Source organism: Plecotus auritus (assembly GCF_963455305.1).
Source record: "Plecotus auritus genome assembly, chromosome: X".
NCBI classification, from domain to species: Eukaryota; Metazoa; Chordata; class Mammalia; order Chiroptera; family Vespertilionidae; genus Plecotus; species Plecotus auritus.
Window position 1 is genome coordinate 96759881 of NC_137784.1, and position 21282 is coordinate 96781162.

Below are 21282 nucleotides of genomic sequence, written 5' to 3' on the forward strand. Positions count from 1 at the left end.
TTAATTTGTTTAACAACACCATTCTTCATCATTTAGAAATAAACTTCAGCCAGGTAAAATCACTGGAATTACAAATTAGCAAATTCCAAATTAATCAGATTTTACTACCTGACAGCAACTCCAGTAGCAACTACGGAGTGTAATTACCATTGCATTCCGGAACTAAAATTGTTTTCACTTCAGAGTGAAAGGAAGAAAATAATTAAATGTGTGCTTTAAATATAATTTTATGCAGGTTCAGTGTCCCACTGCTTTAATATTGAGACTAAGAAATGTCAAAAACCCTAATTCACATTATAGGAAACACTTATTTCATTTACAGAGCACTTGGTTTCTATTATGGACAACTGCATAAAACAGGATAGAAAGACAACATTCACAAAAGCTGTTCAAAGCATTTTATGAATGCTAACTAATCACTTAAAAATACCTGTGAAATGCATATTTCAGAGATGTAATAGACAAAGGGCAATTCTGGGACTTGGCCAAGGCTACAAGAAGAGACATTCTTGGCCAAATCTTACAACACAGAATTCCCTGGCTCCCAATGTAGAAAGAACATTTTTATAATATTTAGAACTCTTACAAAGCATCTTGCTCAATACCCTCATGGTATAGATGAAAAAAATAAATAAACCTAAAGCCCAGAGAAGTTAACTTGCTGATGTCACACTGCTAGATAGTTGCAGAATTGGAACTAGAAACAAAGTTTGCATCTCCTAGCCCAAGATTCCCACTCTAGAATTCCTACTGTTCCTCCTTCTTGATGAGACCATTCCATAAGATGTGTGTTTCTATATGAAGTGAACCTCATTTTGTAAATATCTGAATGTACTCTAAAGAAACAAGAACTACAAAGAGCTATTTACTCCTACAATTACAAAAGGGTGAAGAAAGACCATTTCCAAAATCTTAATTCCAGAAGGTGTTTTAGGAAAGACCAGGGAGAAAAAGGTAAGTAAAAATTAAGCTAGTCATAGTATGGAAGAAAAATGAAATATATATCTAGTAGTATACTTTTTCTCAATGTAAATATTTCTAAATAACTTTTAGGAAATTTTAACTTGCTGATGGACTGTTACAATTTATCTCCAGTAGCACCTCTTCACTAAAGGAATTTACTAATATGTTGTGTATCTGACCTATCTTTCCATATTTTCCTGATATTCTTTAAGAACTGACCTACCATTTCTTGCAAGTTTTGGCTACTCCTGTGGTGAGTACAACTAAAGACTAATAGCACTAGCCACAGTTTGTGTGAGCAGGTATTGTGTAATCTTCTCATCAGCCTTGACAATATCTCTTCATACTAATCTGGGATATCCATGTTATTCGAATTGCTCAGACAAGACTGTAGATCATGCCAAATTGTGTGCTCTGTTTATGTTCTACCAATCAGTATTTAACCATCCTACTCATCCAACTGAGTAAGATGGTTAAATACTTTAAAGAACATAAAAAATTAACTCCTGTACAACAGAGCAAAATTCTTACTCATTCAATGCTCCTTAATATAGGAAAAGAACTGTTCACAGGAATGACTATATATACTTGTGTGCATCTGTATTTCTTTTATTTGTTTCAGGAAATTGAATACCAAATACATTAAAGTTTTTTACTAGATATTCAGATATGTAGTCTTGCTAAAACCAAAATGAAAATCCCAGATGTTTCTCAAATAAAATTACATTGGAAAGTAATCATTTGATTTTTTATAAGCACCTTCTCACATGTCAATTTCATTAACAGAACTGTGTGAATCCTTATAGCTCCACAAAGGATTTACATAGACTACTGTAACTGTGGCTATGCCTTGGAATAATATGGTACCTATCTCCTTCACAATACAAACAAGTAGAAAAATACAACTGTTGCACAGGTATATATTCATGGACATGCATATGTATATGTATGGAGAATTCCTCATGCCATAATGGCATAAAGAATGTACTCTCCCATCTTTAACATTTCCATAGGAGAAGAAGGGTACTGATTTATTTGGTTTTGTTTGTTTGTTTGTTTGTTTGTTTGTTTTGGGTAGATACAACAATAAGAAGAGCTGGTAAGATGATAAGATAGAAAACAATAGTTAATGGGACCAAAGGAGAAAAAAAGTAATGACTGAAAGGAGAATGGAAAGCCAGAATGGTAATGGTTCCTGCTATTTACCTAGCACCTTTTATAATTTGGGGTCAAATCCATGAGGTTATGGAACTAAGATAGAAGTTGGGGTGGGAGGACAAAAATACAGAAGGACTGAGCAGATAAGTAATATCCAATTGCTGAGGACTCATGACTTACAGATTCTGACTTCCCCTGATCTCTCACTCCAGCTGAAAGAAGGATTAGCAATGAATGAGAAATTCAGAAGTTTTTGCACTTCCTTCATCCTTTTGTTTTCTGCAGTATCTACATTCTTTATGGTCTTCGGGGGAGACTCCTCGTCAGTGCTTCATTCGTATATTATTCCCAAATGCATATACCCAAGTAAGTCTTCATGCATCTTTGTCATGCACAAACAAAATTAATTCTTAAGTATTCACATTTATTAAAAAATGCCTTAAACTCCAAACCAAAGTGTTTGTGTGAGGAGTAGTAGTGGTGGAAACCAATGATTTTCAAATGTAAACTATTTACATACATGACTTTGCATGACCATTTTAAAACTGAAAAATGCCATTTAGAGAGTTTGTCAGAATCAAATAGAAATAATGTATCCAGTGCTCCAATAAGAGGCCACATGATTACCACACCATGTGCCCAGTCTCACTTTATCTGCTTGAGAAGCCCTCCCCAAATTCCTGCTCCTCCTTCAAGAAGGAATCCCTGAATGTTTCTAACTTCCTTATTGAGCACTGTTCCTGGCACATTGGAAAGCAGTTAACCAATAATTGTTGAGTAAATTGTAAAAAAGTTTATAAGCAGAGTGGTTATATAAGAATTGTGTTGAAGAAAGAATATATCCTGGAAGGTTTTTGAAATGTTGTTATTGATTCTACTATTACTAAAAGCAAAGTTCAGGTAAAAGGAATATTCATTGTTAAGTTGTTAATTTTAGACTATAAATCCTTAAAATGAAATTAAATATGTACATTATCCTGTTAAAAATAAGTGTGATAACAAAAATGTCCCAGAATACATGCTTTCTTAAGTGAAATAAATGCATCACTATAGTGATGATGGATTGCTCAAATGAAAAATCTCTGCTCTCATCTCAAATAATGATAATTTATCTGTTTAGTTGTTTCTCCACAACTTCCTAAGAAACTACTTAAATTACTTTGGGTAAATAAAATATCCAAACATTGTTAGATTTCCTGAAGTGTTTGTACATTAAATCTACGAAGTTATCAAAATAAAAAACCATTTAAGATGTACAGTTTTACTGAAAGAAAAGTTAAGAATATAGCTCTACTAACTAAAAAATCTATTTATATAAAAGCCTAAGCTCAACACAGGAGCTGCCCCCTGGTGGTCAGTGTGCTCCCACAGTGGGAGCACAGCACAGCTGACCAATGGGCACCAGACGCAGGGCTCACAGCTGGTGAGTGCAGCTGAGGTGGTGTGAGCCTCTTCTTATGGGGATTGACTGGGTGCAGTGGGGCTGGGATGAGCAGGAGCAGTGCAGCACCAGGCCCAGGCTCAGGCTCCTCCCTGGCCACCTGCCGCGGCCCGATCCCACCAGGCCACGCAGAGGGACCCCACCCGTGCATGAATCCGTGCATGAATCTATGCACGAATCTGTGCACCCGGCCTCTAGTACATTAATATAAAGCTTTTCAAATAGTTTTATGACTTTGTTTTAATTTTGGTGGCATCAGATATAGAAGCAAAACTACAGAAGTTCCATGAAGACAATATAGTTAGCAATATGAGAATCTTAATTTTTGTAAATCCTGAACTATTTTGATATGAGTAAACAATTTCTAATAATGTTTATCTATGATGTATAAAAAACTTTTCAATAATATGCACATCACATACCCAATCTCAAAAGGCATGTCAGTTAAAGAAAGTCATCATTTGCTATATTTTACATTACTTATACTTGTGTAAAAATCTGAATTACCAAAAGACCTTTAGAATAATATATGACATTTTCCTCAATATTCCAATTAAAACAAAATTGTTATTATTTTTTAAAATTATATTTATATACTTTCATCCAAAGAGGAGTTATACCATTCGCATCTGTATCATAAATGTTATAACTAAAAATGAGATCTAGAGGATTACCTAGTCTTCCCATCTCTTTTTCCCCCTGAGTATTTGTAAATATTGGTTTCAAATACTTATAGAGCAATCACAATAATGTTTTGCTAACCAGAAGCAAACACTTTCATGGAAAGCCAATCCTAATGACTCATTAAGATAATACTATTTAAAGTTTCCACGAAAAGAGGCCCAATAACTCATTAAGATAATACTATTTAAAGTTTCCACGAAAAGAGGCCCTTTATATTAAATTGCTTTAATTTTGTTTTTGCCACTCCCCAAGCCTAACCATGAAAACTTTAAATTTCCTGTAGAAACTATTGTTGACTAAAAATAAAAAGTTTCAACTATATAATGAATGAAAAATATCTTAAATTCCAAAGAAGCTCAACTTCAAACTTGAAGCCTGAGATCTAATGTCATAACATGGGGCTCAACAGTTTTCATAGAGGTATAGTTTATGGTCATGGAATTTGCCTACTATGGTGACATCCAAGAGATTTAGCAACCAATTCAATACCTCTATTTTCATGACTATTTTGAGATTCTTCTCATTTTCAAATTTAGAATTCTTTTCTTCAGTGATTTTAAATTAGAAAGGTTGTTTGTTTGTTTGTTTTCTTAAAAAATGGGGGTATAGAAAGAGTTACACTGAAATACGTCATATATATGGTGGTAAGTCTAAATTATAAAAACTAGCCAAAAAGCATATAATTTCAAATTGCTATGCCTGAAAACATATTTAGCAATTCAATGATAATCTATGTTCTAAGACATCATTAACTCATCTATACTAATAAAAGGGTAATATGCTAATTAGACTGGGAGACCTTCTGGGAGACCTTCGGGATGTCCTTCTGGACAAAGCCATGGTGGCAGGGCAGAGGCAGAGGTGGTTAGGAGCAATCAGGCCGGCAGGGGAGGGCAGTTGGGGGCGATCAGGCCAGCAGGGGGGGGGAAGTTGAGGCGATCAGGCCAGCGGGGGGGGGGGGGGCAGGGGGGGTAAGCAGGCTGGCAGGGGGTGCATTTGGGGGCAATCAGGCCAGCATGCAGAGTGGTTAGGGGAGATCAGGCAGACAGGCAGGTGAGTGGTTAGGAGCCAGTGGTCCCGGATTGCAAGAGGGATGTCCAACTGCCAGTTTAGGCCCAATGGGATCGGGCCTAAACCGGCAGTCAGACATCCCCCAAGGGGTCCCAGATTGGAGAGGGTGCAGGCTGGGCTGAGGGACACCCCACCCCCATGCATGAATTTCGTTCACTGGGCCACTAGTGTTATATAAAGTGTTTATGTGTTACAAACTAACCACAGGATTATTCCAGGGTTATGTCTAACTTCCTTACTTGGATACAATGGTGGTCCAATGGGGGGGGGAAGAATCATTTATTTTCCTTTATTTCATGTTCTGTTATTACTAACTAAAGTAAATGTGATTTTGATAAGAGGAAATAAAAATCCAGTTCATCTTCTAGGGTGACCTTAGGTTTAAGCTAGATGCAATTTAAATTTGGGTTTCATGACTGCCTTTTTAATTCTGCTTCAACCAGTAAATTCAGAACTAACCACTTATGTCTTCAAAATCAAATATATGTTTTAAATAATTAATTATTTCTCGTGGAATTCTGAAGCTACATAATACAAGTAAAATATACCTTCCCTTTAGCTAGCATATATTTATTCATTCATTCCTCATTCAGCTTGATCTAAATCAGAGATGCTACTGAGCATTTTTATGAGTCTTCCAATACAGTATGTGACCATTTTGTTTACATTACAATAATACTGTTCATTCACTAAGTGAAAAATATCTATGTTAGAGGGCTTCCAGAATTACCAATTTTTGAGGTTCAGATTTGTAAAGCACAGAACAACATAAATTGTATCCCAAAATGGTGAAGAGACAGCAGAATCAAGCTTAAAGTAATACTCTAACAGGTAACAAGCATTAGCAAATTGATGAATTTGGATCATGTTTTTGTATTTGTCAACTAAAATGCATTTGTTTAACCTGAGACCTCCAGTATCCCCTTGTATGCCATAAGCATCTATAGATGCAAGCGGCAGATTTTTTAAATTAAATTCAAAATATCGTGGCGTGTGAATATGGTTTCCATTTTGGATGCGTGGCAGTTAACTGGAGTATAGTAGCCTTTACTGATAGTGTAAGGTAGACTCCTTGAACTTGACAAACACCAAAATCAATCAACTCACTATGCCTACCCCAAAACGTGTAGAGATGTGAATGCTGAATTAGTTCAATCATTGGTAAGTACTGAGAACTTCCGACTTTGCTAGATGTTACAAATATACAATATTCCCTGGCCACAAATCCTTTACAAATGAATCAGGCAGACTGCATATTCACATATAAAACACAAGTAAGCATATATATATTACGACAGTAAGCCTTAACTATCCAGAATCCTGGATAGCATAGTATTCTAGCCAGTTTTTTAAATGAATTTAAATTTAAAACTGGGATAGGTTAACTCTTAGAATTTCAGAACTCATTTATTTTTCACTTTTTTTAAAAAAAGTTTATCTTTATTGTTTAAGGTATTACAGATGTCTCCTTTTTTCCCCATTGATGCCCCTCCTCCCCAATCCTGTCCCCTCCCCAGGCATTCACTGCACTGTTGTCTGTGTCCATGGGTTATGCATATATGCATTTAAGGTCTTTGGTTGATCTCCTATCTACCCACTGTTCCCTCTAAGGATCCTTACACTATTTTTCACCTTTTGGTAGAAATCTTTCTTCCCTTTACCATCTTCAAGTCAAAAATGGACACAAGCCTTTTAAAAATATCTCCTAGTGAATTTAACATACAACAGCTACTGTACTTCAGAGGTAGATATAGCAATGTGCAAGTAACATCTGTCATTCCTCACCCTTGCCTGACTCCTACCCCCATATGCTTTGACAAGGAATACAGATGCTACTGAGAGAAAAGTGGCTCTTTTCTTTACACTCCAATATAACTGAGTGGCCAGATTATTATGATCTCTGAACGCATAATAACCTGGCCACTCAGTGTGTGTGTGTGTGTGTGTGTGTGTGTGTGTGTGTGTGTGTGTGTATGTATTAGAGGCCCATTGCATGAATTCTTGCATGGGTGGGGTCTGGCCAGCCTGGCCAGGGGGAGGGGACATGGGTGGTGGCCGGCCTGCCTGCTGGTCGAACTCCTGGTCGAGGGGACAATTTGCATATTAGCCTTTTATTATATAGGATATACACTGAGTGGCCAGATTATTATGCGTTCAGAGATCATAATAATCTGGCCATTCAGTGTATATAACAAGAAAAACATCTTATACCTTAAAAGCAGATGCTCTCAAACTAAAATATGAATAAGAATCATGTGGGGTGAATATTTAAAATGTGGAAGTCTATACAAATCTGGAGGTGGGGCCCAGTAGTCTGCATTTTAAACAAGCACTCCAACTGATTTTCATGCCTAGTTTACTAAACTTGGAGGAACACTGCTTTAAAAGTCAAGGTCGTTAACCCCCACTCAAGATAACCCCAGCTATAGTGAGATTCTGTTTTCTTTCTCAGCCCCTGGCCTTCCTCAGTATATCAACATCGACTGCTCACCACTAGTTGTCAAGCCACACTGTCCACAGCTATTATCTTGCCCTCCCACACTCCAGATCCTTCCAGGTCTGGGAGAGTCTGAAAGCAAGGTCACCATCTGGCTGTCAGGCACAAAAGCAGATAGACAGATGTAAAGTTGGAAACTGTGAAGTATAGCAATTAGGAAATAAAGGTAGTAGCAGTTATATTGATGCGCAATATAAATTGAAAACTTAAAATTTTGTTTCAAACTTTTTTGATGAGGAAAGAATGCAGAAGACAACAGAGCTAGGCACCTGTGGTCTGGCTACATCTCTGCCACCAACTAGCTTTGTGACTTCCGGTGTTATGTTCCCTCATCCCTAAAATAGGGAAGTTGCCACTTTCTTTGCCAGACTCCCAGCAATGTTATGAAAACCGACTGAACTTGTATTTGTGAAAGCACATTGGAAATACAAAGCACAATACAATGACACGTGGTGCTTTTTAGCAGAATAACTTCTCTCTCTCTCTCTCTCTTTTTTTTTGTCATAATAAACACAGTACCCTATATATCATTGAAAGTTTTCTTGAGACTGAATGTCTTATAGTATCTCAGGGTCTTTTTATGAAAATAAATTCTCATTCACAAAAAGGTAAAGGAAAATGCAGACCCTTGGACATACCCTGAAGTTGATTTTTTGAATATATCCTTGAAATCGGCTTGTTTTAAAGACAATTGTCTCCGTCTCCTAAAAGTGGAGTGCAAAAAAAATCTGGTTAATTGTGGTTTTATTGTATTTTGTTTACATTTTTCAAAGCATACTCTGCAAATATTTTAGCTGTAAATTAATAAGCCATGTTTATAAATCCTAACCAGTTAAGACCACACAACCATTAAAAATATCTAAATTAACATTTTTTAAAACTTAACTTAAAAGCCATAAGACTCTATTTGTTTTTAGAAGCTCTCTTAATGTTTTAGAAAGTCTGGCATAAAGATTGACATTAAATACAACATTTATTGGCAGCTGTTCTAAAAGACTAACTTAGCCAAATTTGGACACAAGGAAAACACTTTTCCAGTAAATATATATTCAGCCTTTGTCATTTTCTAGCTTTGTAAGCCCAAAGTTTAATTATTTGCTGATATACTGTTTGTCCATAAAAACCTGAACACAAATGACACCGATTACAAGCTTTCAGAGAACAGATGGCTAATGTTCTTCTAGGTTCATTTACTAGCAATTTTCTTATTTTCATAGTGCTTGTAATTAATAAAAACATATAAAGAGATGTACTGTCTCCAAACAAAAGATTTTGTTTTTGTGAGTTCTGTTATATATCTGTCTCCTTTGGGCTAATACAAAAGGCAACAGTGAACATGAACATACTTCTGGTACTGCCTCCGGAATGCAGTTTTAAAAATAAAGACTACTACAGAAGCATTGCAGCATATACAGTCAACTCTCTTAAACATTTTAAAGAAAGCTGGTAGGTGTTTAAGGCGCTCTAACACAAATTAAATTTATTACATTTATTTCATTTATGTCATTTTTCACTTATAGAAGGTAAACATTACTAAGCAATACTCTTATCTAACTTTGCCTTAAAAATAAACAGTTTTGGCTTTTTTCTGGGTCATCTCACAAAGCACTATTGCATTATTAAAGTCATAACTAAATCAAAGTCATAGTCTAATAGTATCTTTAGGAAGACGTTGGCAGAGAACTTATACAAAACGTTATCCTAAATCTAATGACTTCTTATGCAAAAGGTAGGCAGCAAGTATTTATTTTTTTAAATGGTAAATTCAACACAGCATCTCCTTAATGACAATATTATTTCAAAGTCTACTTTTAAAGTGCTATATACATAAAATTATTATTTTTTAATCATAAAAAGCTACAATGGGTTAAATTCATATTTGTCATGTTTTAACACTAAGCTTCACCAAGCAGATAACAATTATATATAATTTTTGCTTTAAAATACATTAAAGTATCTTTAAATACAGCTTATTTTATATTCTTATTAATATTATCCCTTTCCTTTGTGTGTTTAAGAAGAATCTGTTGTGCCACCTTCTGGTAACTGAATGAAATTATGTATCTACACAAGTCACTATCCTTTATTTTAACTTTAAAAATACATATATATTTCTAAACATGTATTACATTTAAGCTATATAAATAAATCTACAGCATATTCTGAAATAAAGTAAAAATTCCTTCGTGTTCTTTTTAAATTAAAGCTTTATATATGCTTCCTATGATTTTTGCATGGTTACCAATATGTCTCCTGAATTCTACAATACATATAAAATTGATTTTTGTACACCGCTTCACAGCCACACATAAAAACAACAGGCTTGCTATTTTAATGAATAAGTAACAGCAGTAAATAAAGGAAAAGAAAGGTCTCTTACCAATAAGCCCATTTTTCTCTTAAGGTTTGAACTCTCATCATTTGTCATGTTCTTGTGGATCCCTCTCTCATCAAATTCTCTGGAGTTTTAAAGTTGAGAGCTGCGATGCACAGCTAGGCTCTGCTACATAGTAGCGCACCCCAGTGCCTCTGCCTGGTATAACACCTCAGTTGTAGCTCCCAAAAGCAGAAACAGGCTTTAATATTCAAAAACCTATGCACTGTACACCTTCCTTTGAGAGGAAATTGTAGTCGGCATGGTTTAACTATTTATATTTCATATCTTAATTCCTGGCCAGATAGAAGATCATAACAACATGAATCTCGAGCTTAGCTCCACAACAATGAATGGGAACAAAGTGTTCATCTTCAGTTCAGAGCAGAGGCAGGGTGAGGCAAATACTAATACCAGGAGATCTGACTTAGAAAAAAAACATGTTTACCTGAAAGTAACCTTAAATGTTTATTATCTTTAAGTCTTCCTTCTCTAGTATCCCTAGTAGCTAGTCATTAAGTCCTACCCTTTATTTTTTATTTATTTTCTAGGAATCTATCCCCTACTGTTTCTTTGTTTTAAACAAATGAGCTACTTCAAAAAATAGTTGTAACTGTTCTCTGCATCTCCCATCTTCAATCTATTAATCATATTGCTTCTAGATAGCTCTCTTAAAATATTGCTGCTCATGATATAAATTAAGTGGTCAATAAATATTTTATTCAACACATGTTAAGCATTTGCTACATAATAGGTGGGTACTCGGCTAGGTGATATAATTGATGTGAAGGAGAATAAGACACAACCCCTTGCTTGCAGGAAGATCCTAGATGAATGAGAAAACAGACATGTATATCCATGATATGATATAGAAGCTTTAGTGGAGATTTGAGGGAGAACAATGTGCTGTATATCCATGATATGATATAGAAGCTTTAGTGGAGATTTGAGGGAGAACAATGTGCTGGGAGGATCAGGAAAGTCTTCAGTATAACTGGAAGGAGTTTAGGGTACATAGTGTTGAGGTGGTAAATTTTAAGGTATACGGGCCTTATATGCTAGTGAAGAGGTTTGGATTTTACACTATGTGCTGTGAGAAGCCATTTGTTGAATAAATGGATCACTTAAGGAATTAATCAAGCATCTATGCCCAGCACTAAGAACTCACTACAAGCTGGCCAATCTAGTCTTCCAATGAACTCACTGTCTAGTATCCCCTAAACCAACTTCCCATTCTATATCTCTTGGACTTAGACAAAAGGCAGAGAGGCAATCCATTCTATATTGCAAACTTGCTTTGCTCTTTCTCACCTTTGCTCCAGAGGTCCTCCTGCATGAAATCTCTTCACTTTCTAAACACAACTCATCCCTCCAGATCCAGCTCAAATGCCATTCTTTTCTATGATGTATTTCATTGCAATTTGAGTCTACAGTGATTAAATGTTCCTTCATTAAACCATTCCTTCTTTCTAATGTTTGGCACACAATGTTCAAGAAACCTTTTTGGTCCTTTGCCTATAAAGTGAAGCAAGATGGTGAGGAGATAATACTAAGGCAAAAGTCAGAACCTGAGGGCAAATGGCCTAAGAAAGCATATCTCCCCAGACTTCACAGTATACACTAATTTCAGTAACTTCCTTCACCACTCTCAAGTCTGAAAAAGAAAGGATATGAATTGCAAAAAGAACTGGATCTGTATTAGTCAGCAACTCTGCATTACTATGCAACATTGCTGGTTGTATACATCACAGCTCTGGTTTGAAAATTCCAGAGAAATGATGAGAAAGGGATACCAACACAATAGCAGAAGCTATGGGGGTGGGGGACTGTGATTGTGTTTTATTCCTTGCAGTAGATCAAGAGAATTCACCTGAAAGTGCATACAAAAAACACAAAGAATTTATGAAGAACACAGAAAGAAATGGGAGAGTGAGGATCGGGAATTTGGATCCAGAAGGTTTAGAATCTCATAAGGAATTGTGCGGATTCAGAAAGAACCACACCAAGATGTGCCTTAGTGCTATGCAAATTATTTTGATCTATTGGCAACTGAGACCCTGCTGGCTGAAGAGAAACTTCTGCTCTTCCCTTGACTGTCTAGAAGAATTTAAATTAGGAGCCTGGCTCAGGATAAGAGTTATCAGGAAAAAATTATTTTTACCTATCTTATGGCAGGACAAACTACTAATCATTGAACATGTGCTGTCCCTGCAGTTACCGCCTGAAGCCCTAATGTGCATCACTTCATCCCTAGCTCAGAATGTCTTTTTTTGTTTGTTGTTGTTGTTAATCCTCACATGAGGATATTTTCCCATTGATTTTTATAGAGGGTGGGAAGGAGGGGGAAAAACAAACATCAATGTGAGAGAGACACATTGATAGGTTGTCTCCCGCACATGCCCTGACCAGGACCAGGATCAAGCCTGCAACCTAGGTATGTGTCCTTTACGGGAATTAAACCCTAGACCCTTCAGTCCTCATGAGCTGACACTCTATCCACTGAGTCAAACCAGCTAGAGCCAGCTCAGAATGTCTTAAATACAATTCCCTTCTCTGTCTCTGAACCTCTCCTGCATGTGGGGTCCCTGACTCTCTCATGTATATGAGGTTCCCATACACACTGGTATGTATGTATTAAATTTGGTCATTTTCTCTTATCAATCTGTTTCATGTCTATTTGATTATTAGACCAGCCAGAAGAACCTTGAGGGTGGTGGAAAGTTTGTTCCTCCCCCATAGTATTAAGTGAGAAAATCCAAGTGTAAGAAGAAGATGCGTTAAAAAAGGGATAAAAGTGTTAGCTGGAAAATTAATCTAGGACAAAAAGCTTTACCAGAGAAACATGTTCTGAGGTGTAAATATTTAGTGTTCTCTCCCTGTGGAACCACACCCCATTATGCTCAGTGTCAAATACCCAGACAAGCTTTCCTTGATGTTGGCATTTAGCATTCAGCTTTGTCTCATCTTCCTTATGCATGCATAATACTTAGATTTATGCAATGATGCAAAAACCATGGTGCTTTCTTTTATGTAGACAATAAAAATATTTTCATCTATTCAACCACTTAATGTTCAAGTGCATTAAGAGGATTCTGCCAATAATTTCAAAAAGTCATTGATATTAGAAAATATTTTCTCAATGACTTAAAAATTTCCCAGATTTATCTGTCTACACGGTTCTTCTTGTTTATTGAGCACATAAATTGACCACTTTCCTTTCAATTAACTTAAAAAGAAAATATTCAAATAGAAAAATAAAACAAAGAATGTAATTTTGGGTATGTGCCACACTTTTCTCAAGAAATCTTCAAAAAAAATGGTAGTACTTAGGGGACATAAAAATAATTTAAGCCACTGAATCTTCAGAAGAATGTTTCTAAGCCATGTATCAATGGTACCATAGATTTTTAGAACAAAGAGAAAATAAACTAGACCATTTCCTCATTTAGATTTGTGGGAAACAGAACAATTGCCTGAGTATTTCCTTGAGGCCTGGCAGGAAAAAAAAGCAATAATCATTTTGTATTATACTTTAAACTAGAATAGGTATTTTATCTAACTAATTCATCTAGAAGTTGTAAAAGGAGAAAAAATTGTAGTAACTACCTCCTGGTAGTCCACAGTAAGTCTCATATTATTAGCAATTTCAATGACAGAGTCTATGTCATTCTAGTATAAATAATTCAATTACATTCCATGTAAAATACCATCATCATGTTATCTCATCCATGGTACTCTTCTCCTTTCTTTTGGTTTATATAAGATGGCTCAGAGCACGGTGAGTTAAGTGGTTTATAGAGTTCTCTATCATGCAGTAATACCCTTAAATGACAGATTTTGAGAAACATAGATCTAAAGAAAGGTTGGTCAGGGGTATTTATATTGGGAGCAGTAGCTCATATTCCTACATCCCAGAAGTTCGTATTTCAAGTGAATTATCAGACTCCAGTAGTATTACCAGTCAATCTAATGGAAAAGATGGGTCAAAGTGAAGAAAATGATTTGAAGTGCCTTTTCCTGTTACTAATAACTCTGCCTGTACTGTCACTGGATTAGAAAAAAATGGCAAAAGAAGTAGAAGGCCACAGTTTCACAACCTCCCATTCCTATTTGAATGAATCATAACCTTATTACATATCCCTAAAATGTAACAAAACTCAGGTCATACCACTATAAGGTAACAGAAATGATTGGGAACAATTCATGCACAATTCAAATGACCTAATAGATATCAATTATTCTAGGTTGACTATAAAATATGTCCACTCATAAGTCTTCTACCCATTACTATTAAAAAGTAGTTATAGTGAGACTCTGAAAGGACCTAAGATACACATGACAGACCATTGGGAAGAAGAAAATTTTATCATGTAAATTTGAAAACATGGCAATAAGCTAAATGACATTCTACAGACAGAAGGGTAGACATATGGAGTTAATGAGGAAGTTAAAATATTTCTATTTGTCAATTACTTTCCAACCTAATTTTCCAATCCAGATACTCCACAAATTACTTTACTTGTTTTAAATGTCAAGTGATAGCCTCAGCGAGCAGAATTCCAAGTAAAAAAGTTTATTATACCTTTTAACTTTTAAGAGTTTCATTTCCATTTTCACCCAACCCCTAGGTAGGCAATGCAGGTGTTAATATTCCCATTTTACTAGTGAAAAAAACAGAGTTATTAGATGATTTGGCTCAAGTGACGTAGCTGCTGAGAGAACTGGAAAACAAGAATCCAGGTCCCTTGACACCTAATTTGGTGTTCATTAGTCACTTCTATATTGTATTTATTTTAGGGGTCAAAAACACAAATATGACTTCTAAATACTACCAAACAGGAGAGAAAAAGAAAAGTCTTTACACACTTATCCTGAGGAAGTAAAAGGCTAGAGGGATGGAGGAATAGGTTATGAAAGATATAGAATGCTATATAATTAAATTTGCAGAACTTTCAACCTATACCTAGAAGAAATTCTTTCCCAATGCCAACTTACAGAGACCCCTTTTATGCCTCAATTAGCAATTTCTTGGTATAGACCTTAAAAGTTCCATATTCTCATCCTCAGTGGTTTAGCATATGATATTTTCTCCACTTGGAATTCCTTGTCCTCCTTGTCTACCAAGCAAATATTTTTAGCCCTACTTGTCTCCAAGCATATCTCCTTCTATGAAACCATTTCTTACATCCCTTAGCAAACTCCAGTGCTAGGTTTCCAAACTGGCATGGCACTTTAAATATTATAGCTCCTTTCACTTTGGATGATCACTGTTTCCATAAACCAGTGGCCGGCAAACTGCGACTCGCGAGCCACATGCAGCTCCTGAGCCGCAGTTTGCCGCTCTGTTGACTAATGAGTTTGCCGACCACTGACCTAGACTCTCGATTCCAATAATTACAGGCTGTTGTTGTTCCTTGTGATTAAGCCCCTATCCCAGTGGTCGGCAAACTCATTAGTCAACAGCGGCAAACCACGGCTCGCGAGCCGCAGTTTGCCGACCACTGCCATAAACTATAAACGAGACTATAAACTTCTGAGAGCTGCAGTTGGGTCTCCTTTATGTTTTTATTATACCTAACTCAGTGCCTATCTCACAGTAACCCTAACTTTAGGAGGCAATTTTGGTGAAATTAAGTCAGCAGAGGGAGCCTCTCTCCTCTAAGACTAAGAACAGTTTTCAGATGATAATTAAACAAGAAATCATTAAAGGGTCTTATCCTTCCTAAACTAAGATATAAATAGTAAGAAATAAAAGATTATAATTACAAACAGTGTACCTAAATGACTCCTTATGATGTTTGTGTGGTAGTCCCTGTTTGTGCCTAGCAGGTGCCCAGAATAGTATGTATACAACTAAGGGGTGAAGTGACTGCTAAGCTAAACTGAGCAAAGGAAACACTTAGCTACAATAAGGAAGGGAAATGCCAATCATCATTTGTCTATGAAATGATAGTAGAACTGGTAAAGCTAGAAACTGAAGAAATGCTTTTTGATAGATTGTCACCACCAAGACCAGTTAACATTGAAATATGAAATAGCATCTCCGAAAACCAATGGTTTCTACAGACTGCTAATTGAAAAGGATAAAAGCATATTTTGGACTGTTACATCCTATTAAATTATTCTATCTAGTGATAATGAAAGAGTACACCACAAAATCCAATTTTATCAATAACTGCTCCACTAGATTTAACAAAAATAAAAAATAACAGTGAATTCAACCAAGCAAGCCATGGCACATCACCAGTACCTAGTAACTCAAATGGTATGCTGAGCAGTCAAGAGGAAAATACACAAAGGAACACAGGAGGGCCCAACACTAACAAGCCCCTATAACTGCAAAATAGAAAAAATATACATATTTGACAAAAACCTATGAATCTTCTGTTCCAATATGAGAATTATAATTTAGGTTAAGGAAATGTCTCAGATCCCTATCTCACCCCATATCCTGGCCTCTCTTTTTATGCAAACTGGTAGGGTAGAAATATCAAGGATATTAACATAATGAACAATATAAAGAATAAAAGGTTCCCCATAGGGAAGAGCCTATTCACAACAAGGTTTCACATATGCATAGGGAGTGGAGGCTTCTGCAGCTGTGAGGGCTAACTTATGCAGATCATTAACCACTGTCCTCTAGTGTGTACTGGGATACTGTTTGACAGGCTGGAGGCTTTTCTTTAAACAAAAGTAATGTGGCCTTATAAAATAGAGCTGTGTTTTTCTAACACTGGACTTGAATTTTGCTATTGGGACACAGAAATAGTATATAAGTTTCATGGGCTAGTTGGAAACACAAGAGTCATAAAAAGCCTTTGGTGTTCTGGATCCTAAAGGAAAGATTGGCTCAGAAGCCACAGAGAACAGCCAGATAGCCAGGCAGGCAGACACTAACAGTTAAATGAAGAAGCCCCAATACAATTAAAAAGCAGTAGCAAAAACCGGTATTATGTATGTATTAACCAAGTCAAAAGTGAATTTAATACCTCATCACTTCTAATCCAAATTTTAGAATTAATTAGCCTTCCTTATTGCTTTCATCATCTCAACAGTCTATTCAAAAAACTTCCATTGCTCCTTATTTGTGTGGATGTATTTGTAAATTCCACTTTCAAGGTCCCCTCAGCGCCAGCACACTTATTTATTCAACCCTATTTCCCATTATAAGCCATCCCATATTTGTACACAACTGGAAAACACAGAACCCTTCTAACTGGAATTGCCATGGGAGCTATAATTTTAATTTTTTTTTAAATATATTTTATTGATTTTTTACAGAGAGGAAGAGAGGAAGGGAGAGGGATAGAGAGTTAGAAACATCGATGAGAGAAACATCGATCAGCTGCCTCTTGCACGCCCCCTACTGGGGATGTGCCCGCAACCAAGGTACATGCCCTTGACCGGAATCGAACCTGGGACCCTTGAGTCCGCAGGCCGACGCTCTATCCACTGAGCCAAACCGGTTTTGGCTGGAGCTATAATTTTTAAAATGCACTTTATTATTTCTGTGGATTCAAGAGAGGAATATGCAAAAACAATTTGGGGAGAGGAAGGTAGAGTAGAAAGGCAAATTAACAAAGGCTTTCCCTGTCCCCAAATATCTTCTTCTCCTACAGTGCCAACTCTCTCTCAACAATAAAATTTCTCCCTCCCTCTCTCCCTATCCATCTATCCCCTTTCTCCTCTCTTTCTCTCCCTCCTTCTACCTCCCTCCCCCTCTCATTATTTGCTTTGTACTACTGCCAGAAATTCCAGCAATTGCAGGTTCATTTGAGCTAAAAAGAAGCCTGTTAAAATTATAAGTACAGCTCCCAGGAGGAGGTGCCTATCAGTTTATTCTCACATTGGCAAATAGCAAAGAGTTGTTGCCCTCAGGGAATGGGGAAGGCTAGTGGTGAGAGTCTGCATTTTGGAATCCTTGTAACCTTGGTTGGTGTGCTATTTGAAGGAAGTTGGAGGGGACTTGGGGGATAAAGAAACTACATCTAGAAATAGAGAAAAGAAAACTGAGATATAAAAAAGGGTCATAGGAGAACAACAAAGCTCAACTTCCTCTTCTACTCAGTGTCTCCTAGCCCAGAATCTACCATGCCTTTCCTGACCCACTGCTAACTTGGAGCTCAAGCTAGTACTGTCCATGGATATATCAGCCACTTAAATAGGTTAAATACAATATTTGGGGCATGGCCAGAAACCTTGTCATCTGGTATATGATGTGTCATGTCCAAGCAAATGATTTCTAAATAAACCTTTGGAACACTCACCATTATTAGGTTGGGAGCCTGCACTTTTCAACATATGCCTCCTCCTCACCCCACTCCATCTCCCAGCCTCCCCTCACCAAACACATCCTAGTTAAGCTGATCTTTTCTTTGTTTTGGAGATGCTAGATGTGTTTTTTTTTTCTGTCATCATCCACATTCAACTCATAAACCATCCCCCTTGCCTAGATTGTGGCCACTCCTTGGTTCACATAAGTTCTGCCTGTTCTTAAATTCAAAATTATGCTCTACCTTTTTGAAACCTAATTTGATGTCTCTAACACTCACTAAATGCCCTCTTTTCTAAACTCTTACAGTAGTTACCACACATTGTTCTTATTTCACTTTATGGTGCTCAACTTCCAAAATGAAGTCTGTAAGCTAACTTTCTATAGGAAGAAGCCATTCACTCATCCACCCAAACAATTAATAAGCATCTACTTTGTAACAAGTGTGTTTAGGCTGGAAGTTGAAACCCAAGTAAGCCCAGTTCCTTACCCTCAAAGTGCTCACAGCCCATGGAATATCAAGTATAGTCACAATACCATGTGAGATGCACTACAGTGGAAGTATACTCAAGGAGATATTAATGTTCATGCAGAGCCTTAGCTGGGCTAGGACAGGGAATCGGGGAAAGTTTCACAGAGGCAACACCTGAGTTGAGTGTTTAAGAAAAAGCAGGAAGGAGAAACCAAGATGGTGGCTAGGTAAACACCTAAACTGCTGCTTCGCACAACAATTTCAAAACTACAACTAAAAGACAAAACAAACATCATCCAGAACCACAGGAAGGCTGGATGAGTGGAAATTCTACAACTAGAAGGAAAGAGAAAAGCACACTGAGACTCAGAGGAGCCACAGAAGGCAGAGGTACAGAGGCGTGTGTATGGAGAGGGCTGACAACTGAGTACGTGGCTGGCTTTCTCAATCTGGAGGGAGACAAAAGCTCCCAACTGCTCTGAACTCCAGTTCCGGGCGAGACTCAGGAGACCAGGACTCATTCGGGGAGAAACTGGACTGTCTGGCAGCTGGCAGAACTTGAGGGCAGCTTTCTCTCAGAGGTGCTTGCAGCGATTACCATGGGACACTGAGACCCAGGGGCCTCATAGGGTAGGGCTGACAGGAAGCCATTGCTGTCTGCTCTGCCCTGAGACTCCGCCCCATCCAATCTGAGCACAGAGGCTTTTGCAAGTCTTGTCTCATAAGGGTGTCTCCAGCACAGAAGTTCTCCCAGTGTTGACACAGCTGTTCCTCACAGCCAATTGGCCTGGAGGTCAATTCCTCAAAGTGATCCCAACAACAATCAAGGCTTAACTACAATAAGACTGTGCACACAGCCCACAAAGGGGTGCACCAAGAGTGTCCACCTCAGGTAACTGGGGAGGCTGAGCCACTGGGCCCTATAGGACACCTAGCACACAAAGCCACTCTATCAACTCAGGGGAGCAGCCAAAATGCGGAGACAAAGAAACAGGTCACAAATGAAAGAAATGGAGGAAAGCAAATGACTAGATATAGAGTTCAAAACCACGGTTATAACGTTTTTCAAGAATTTTCTAGCAAAGGCCGATAAATTTAGTGAGACCCTAGAGGATATGAAAAAGGACCAACTAGAAATTAAGCATACACTGACTGAAATAAAAAATAATATACAGAGATCCAACAGCAGACTAGAGGATCACAAGAATCAAGTCAAAGATTTAAATTACAAAGAAGCAAAAAACACTCAACCGGAAAAGCAAAAAGAAAAAAGAATCCAAAAATTTGAAGATAGTATAAGGAGCCTCTGGGACAACTTCAAGCGTACCAACATCAGAATTATAGGGGTGCCAGAAGAAGAGAGAGAGCAAGATACTGAAAACCTATTTGAAGAAATAATGACAGAAAACTTCCCCCACCTGGTGAAAGAAATAGAACTACAAGTCCAGGAAGTGCACAGAACCCCAAACAAAAGGAATCCAAAGAGGACCACACCAAGACACATCATAATTAAAATGCCAAGAGCAAAAGACAAAGAGAGAATATTAAAAGCAGCAAGAGAGCCGAAACCGGTTTGGCTCAGTGGATAGAGCGCCGGCCTGCAGACTGAAGGGTCCCAGGTTCAATTCCGGTCAAGGGCATGTACCTTGGTTGCGGGCACATCCCCGGTGGGGGGTGTGCAAGAGGCAGCTGATCAATGTTTCCCTCTCATTGATGTTTCTAGCTCTCTATCCCTCTCCCTTCCTCTCTGTAAAATATCAATAAAATATATTTTAAAAAAATAATAAAAATAATAAATAAAAGCAGCAAGAGAAAAAGTTAGTTACCTACAAATGAGCACCCATACGACTGTCAGCTGATTTCTCAACAGAAACTATGCAGGCCAGAAGGGAGTGGCAAGAAATATTCAAACTGATGAATAGCAAGAATCTACAACCAAGATTACTCTACCCAGCAAAGCTATCATTCAGAATTGAAGGTCAGATAAAGACCTTCACAGATAAGAAAAAGCTAAAGGAGTTCATCACCACCAAACCAGTATTATATGAAATGCTGAAACATATTCTTTAAGAAGAGGAAGAAGAAGAAAAAGATAAAGATAAAAATTATGAACAACAAATACACATCCATCAACAAGTGAATCTAAAAATCAAGTGAATTAAAAAAATCTGATGAACAGAATAAACTGGTGAATATAACAGAATCAGGGGCATAGAAAGGGAGTGGACTGACAATTCTCAGGGGGAAAGGGGTGTGGGGAGTGAGGGAAGAGACTGGACAAAAATCGTACACCTTGGATGAGGACAGTGGGGGGGGGAAGGGCAGAGGGTGGGGTGGGAACCAGGTGGAG

At 37.3% G+C, this 21282-nt stretch overlaps 1 protein-coding gene across 5 annotated transcripts in view; it reads right to left on the reverse strand.

The window, feature by feature from the left end:
* The window catches only part of KLHL13 (kelch like family member 13), a 224081-nt gene that overhangs the window by 82121 nt on the left and 120678 nt on the right, over positions 1–21282 (reverse strand). For 2 of the 5 annotated variants that reach the window (XM_080652634.1, XM_080652633.1), the window contains one exon: positions 8453–8518. The exons of 2 other annotated variants lie outside the window; for them this stretch is intronic. In XM_080652634.1, the coding sequence (XP_080508760.1) occupies positions 8453–8518 (66 nt within the window). Of the gene's footprint in view, positions 1–8452; positions 8519–10194; positions 10284–21282 lie in introns of those variants that run through there. One more of the 5 variants, XM_080652635.1, reaches the window with a different exon arrangement.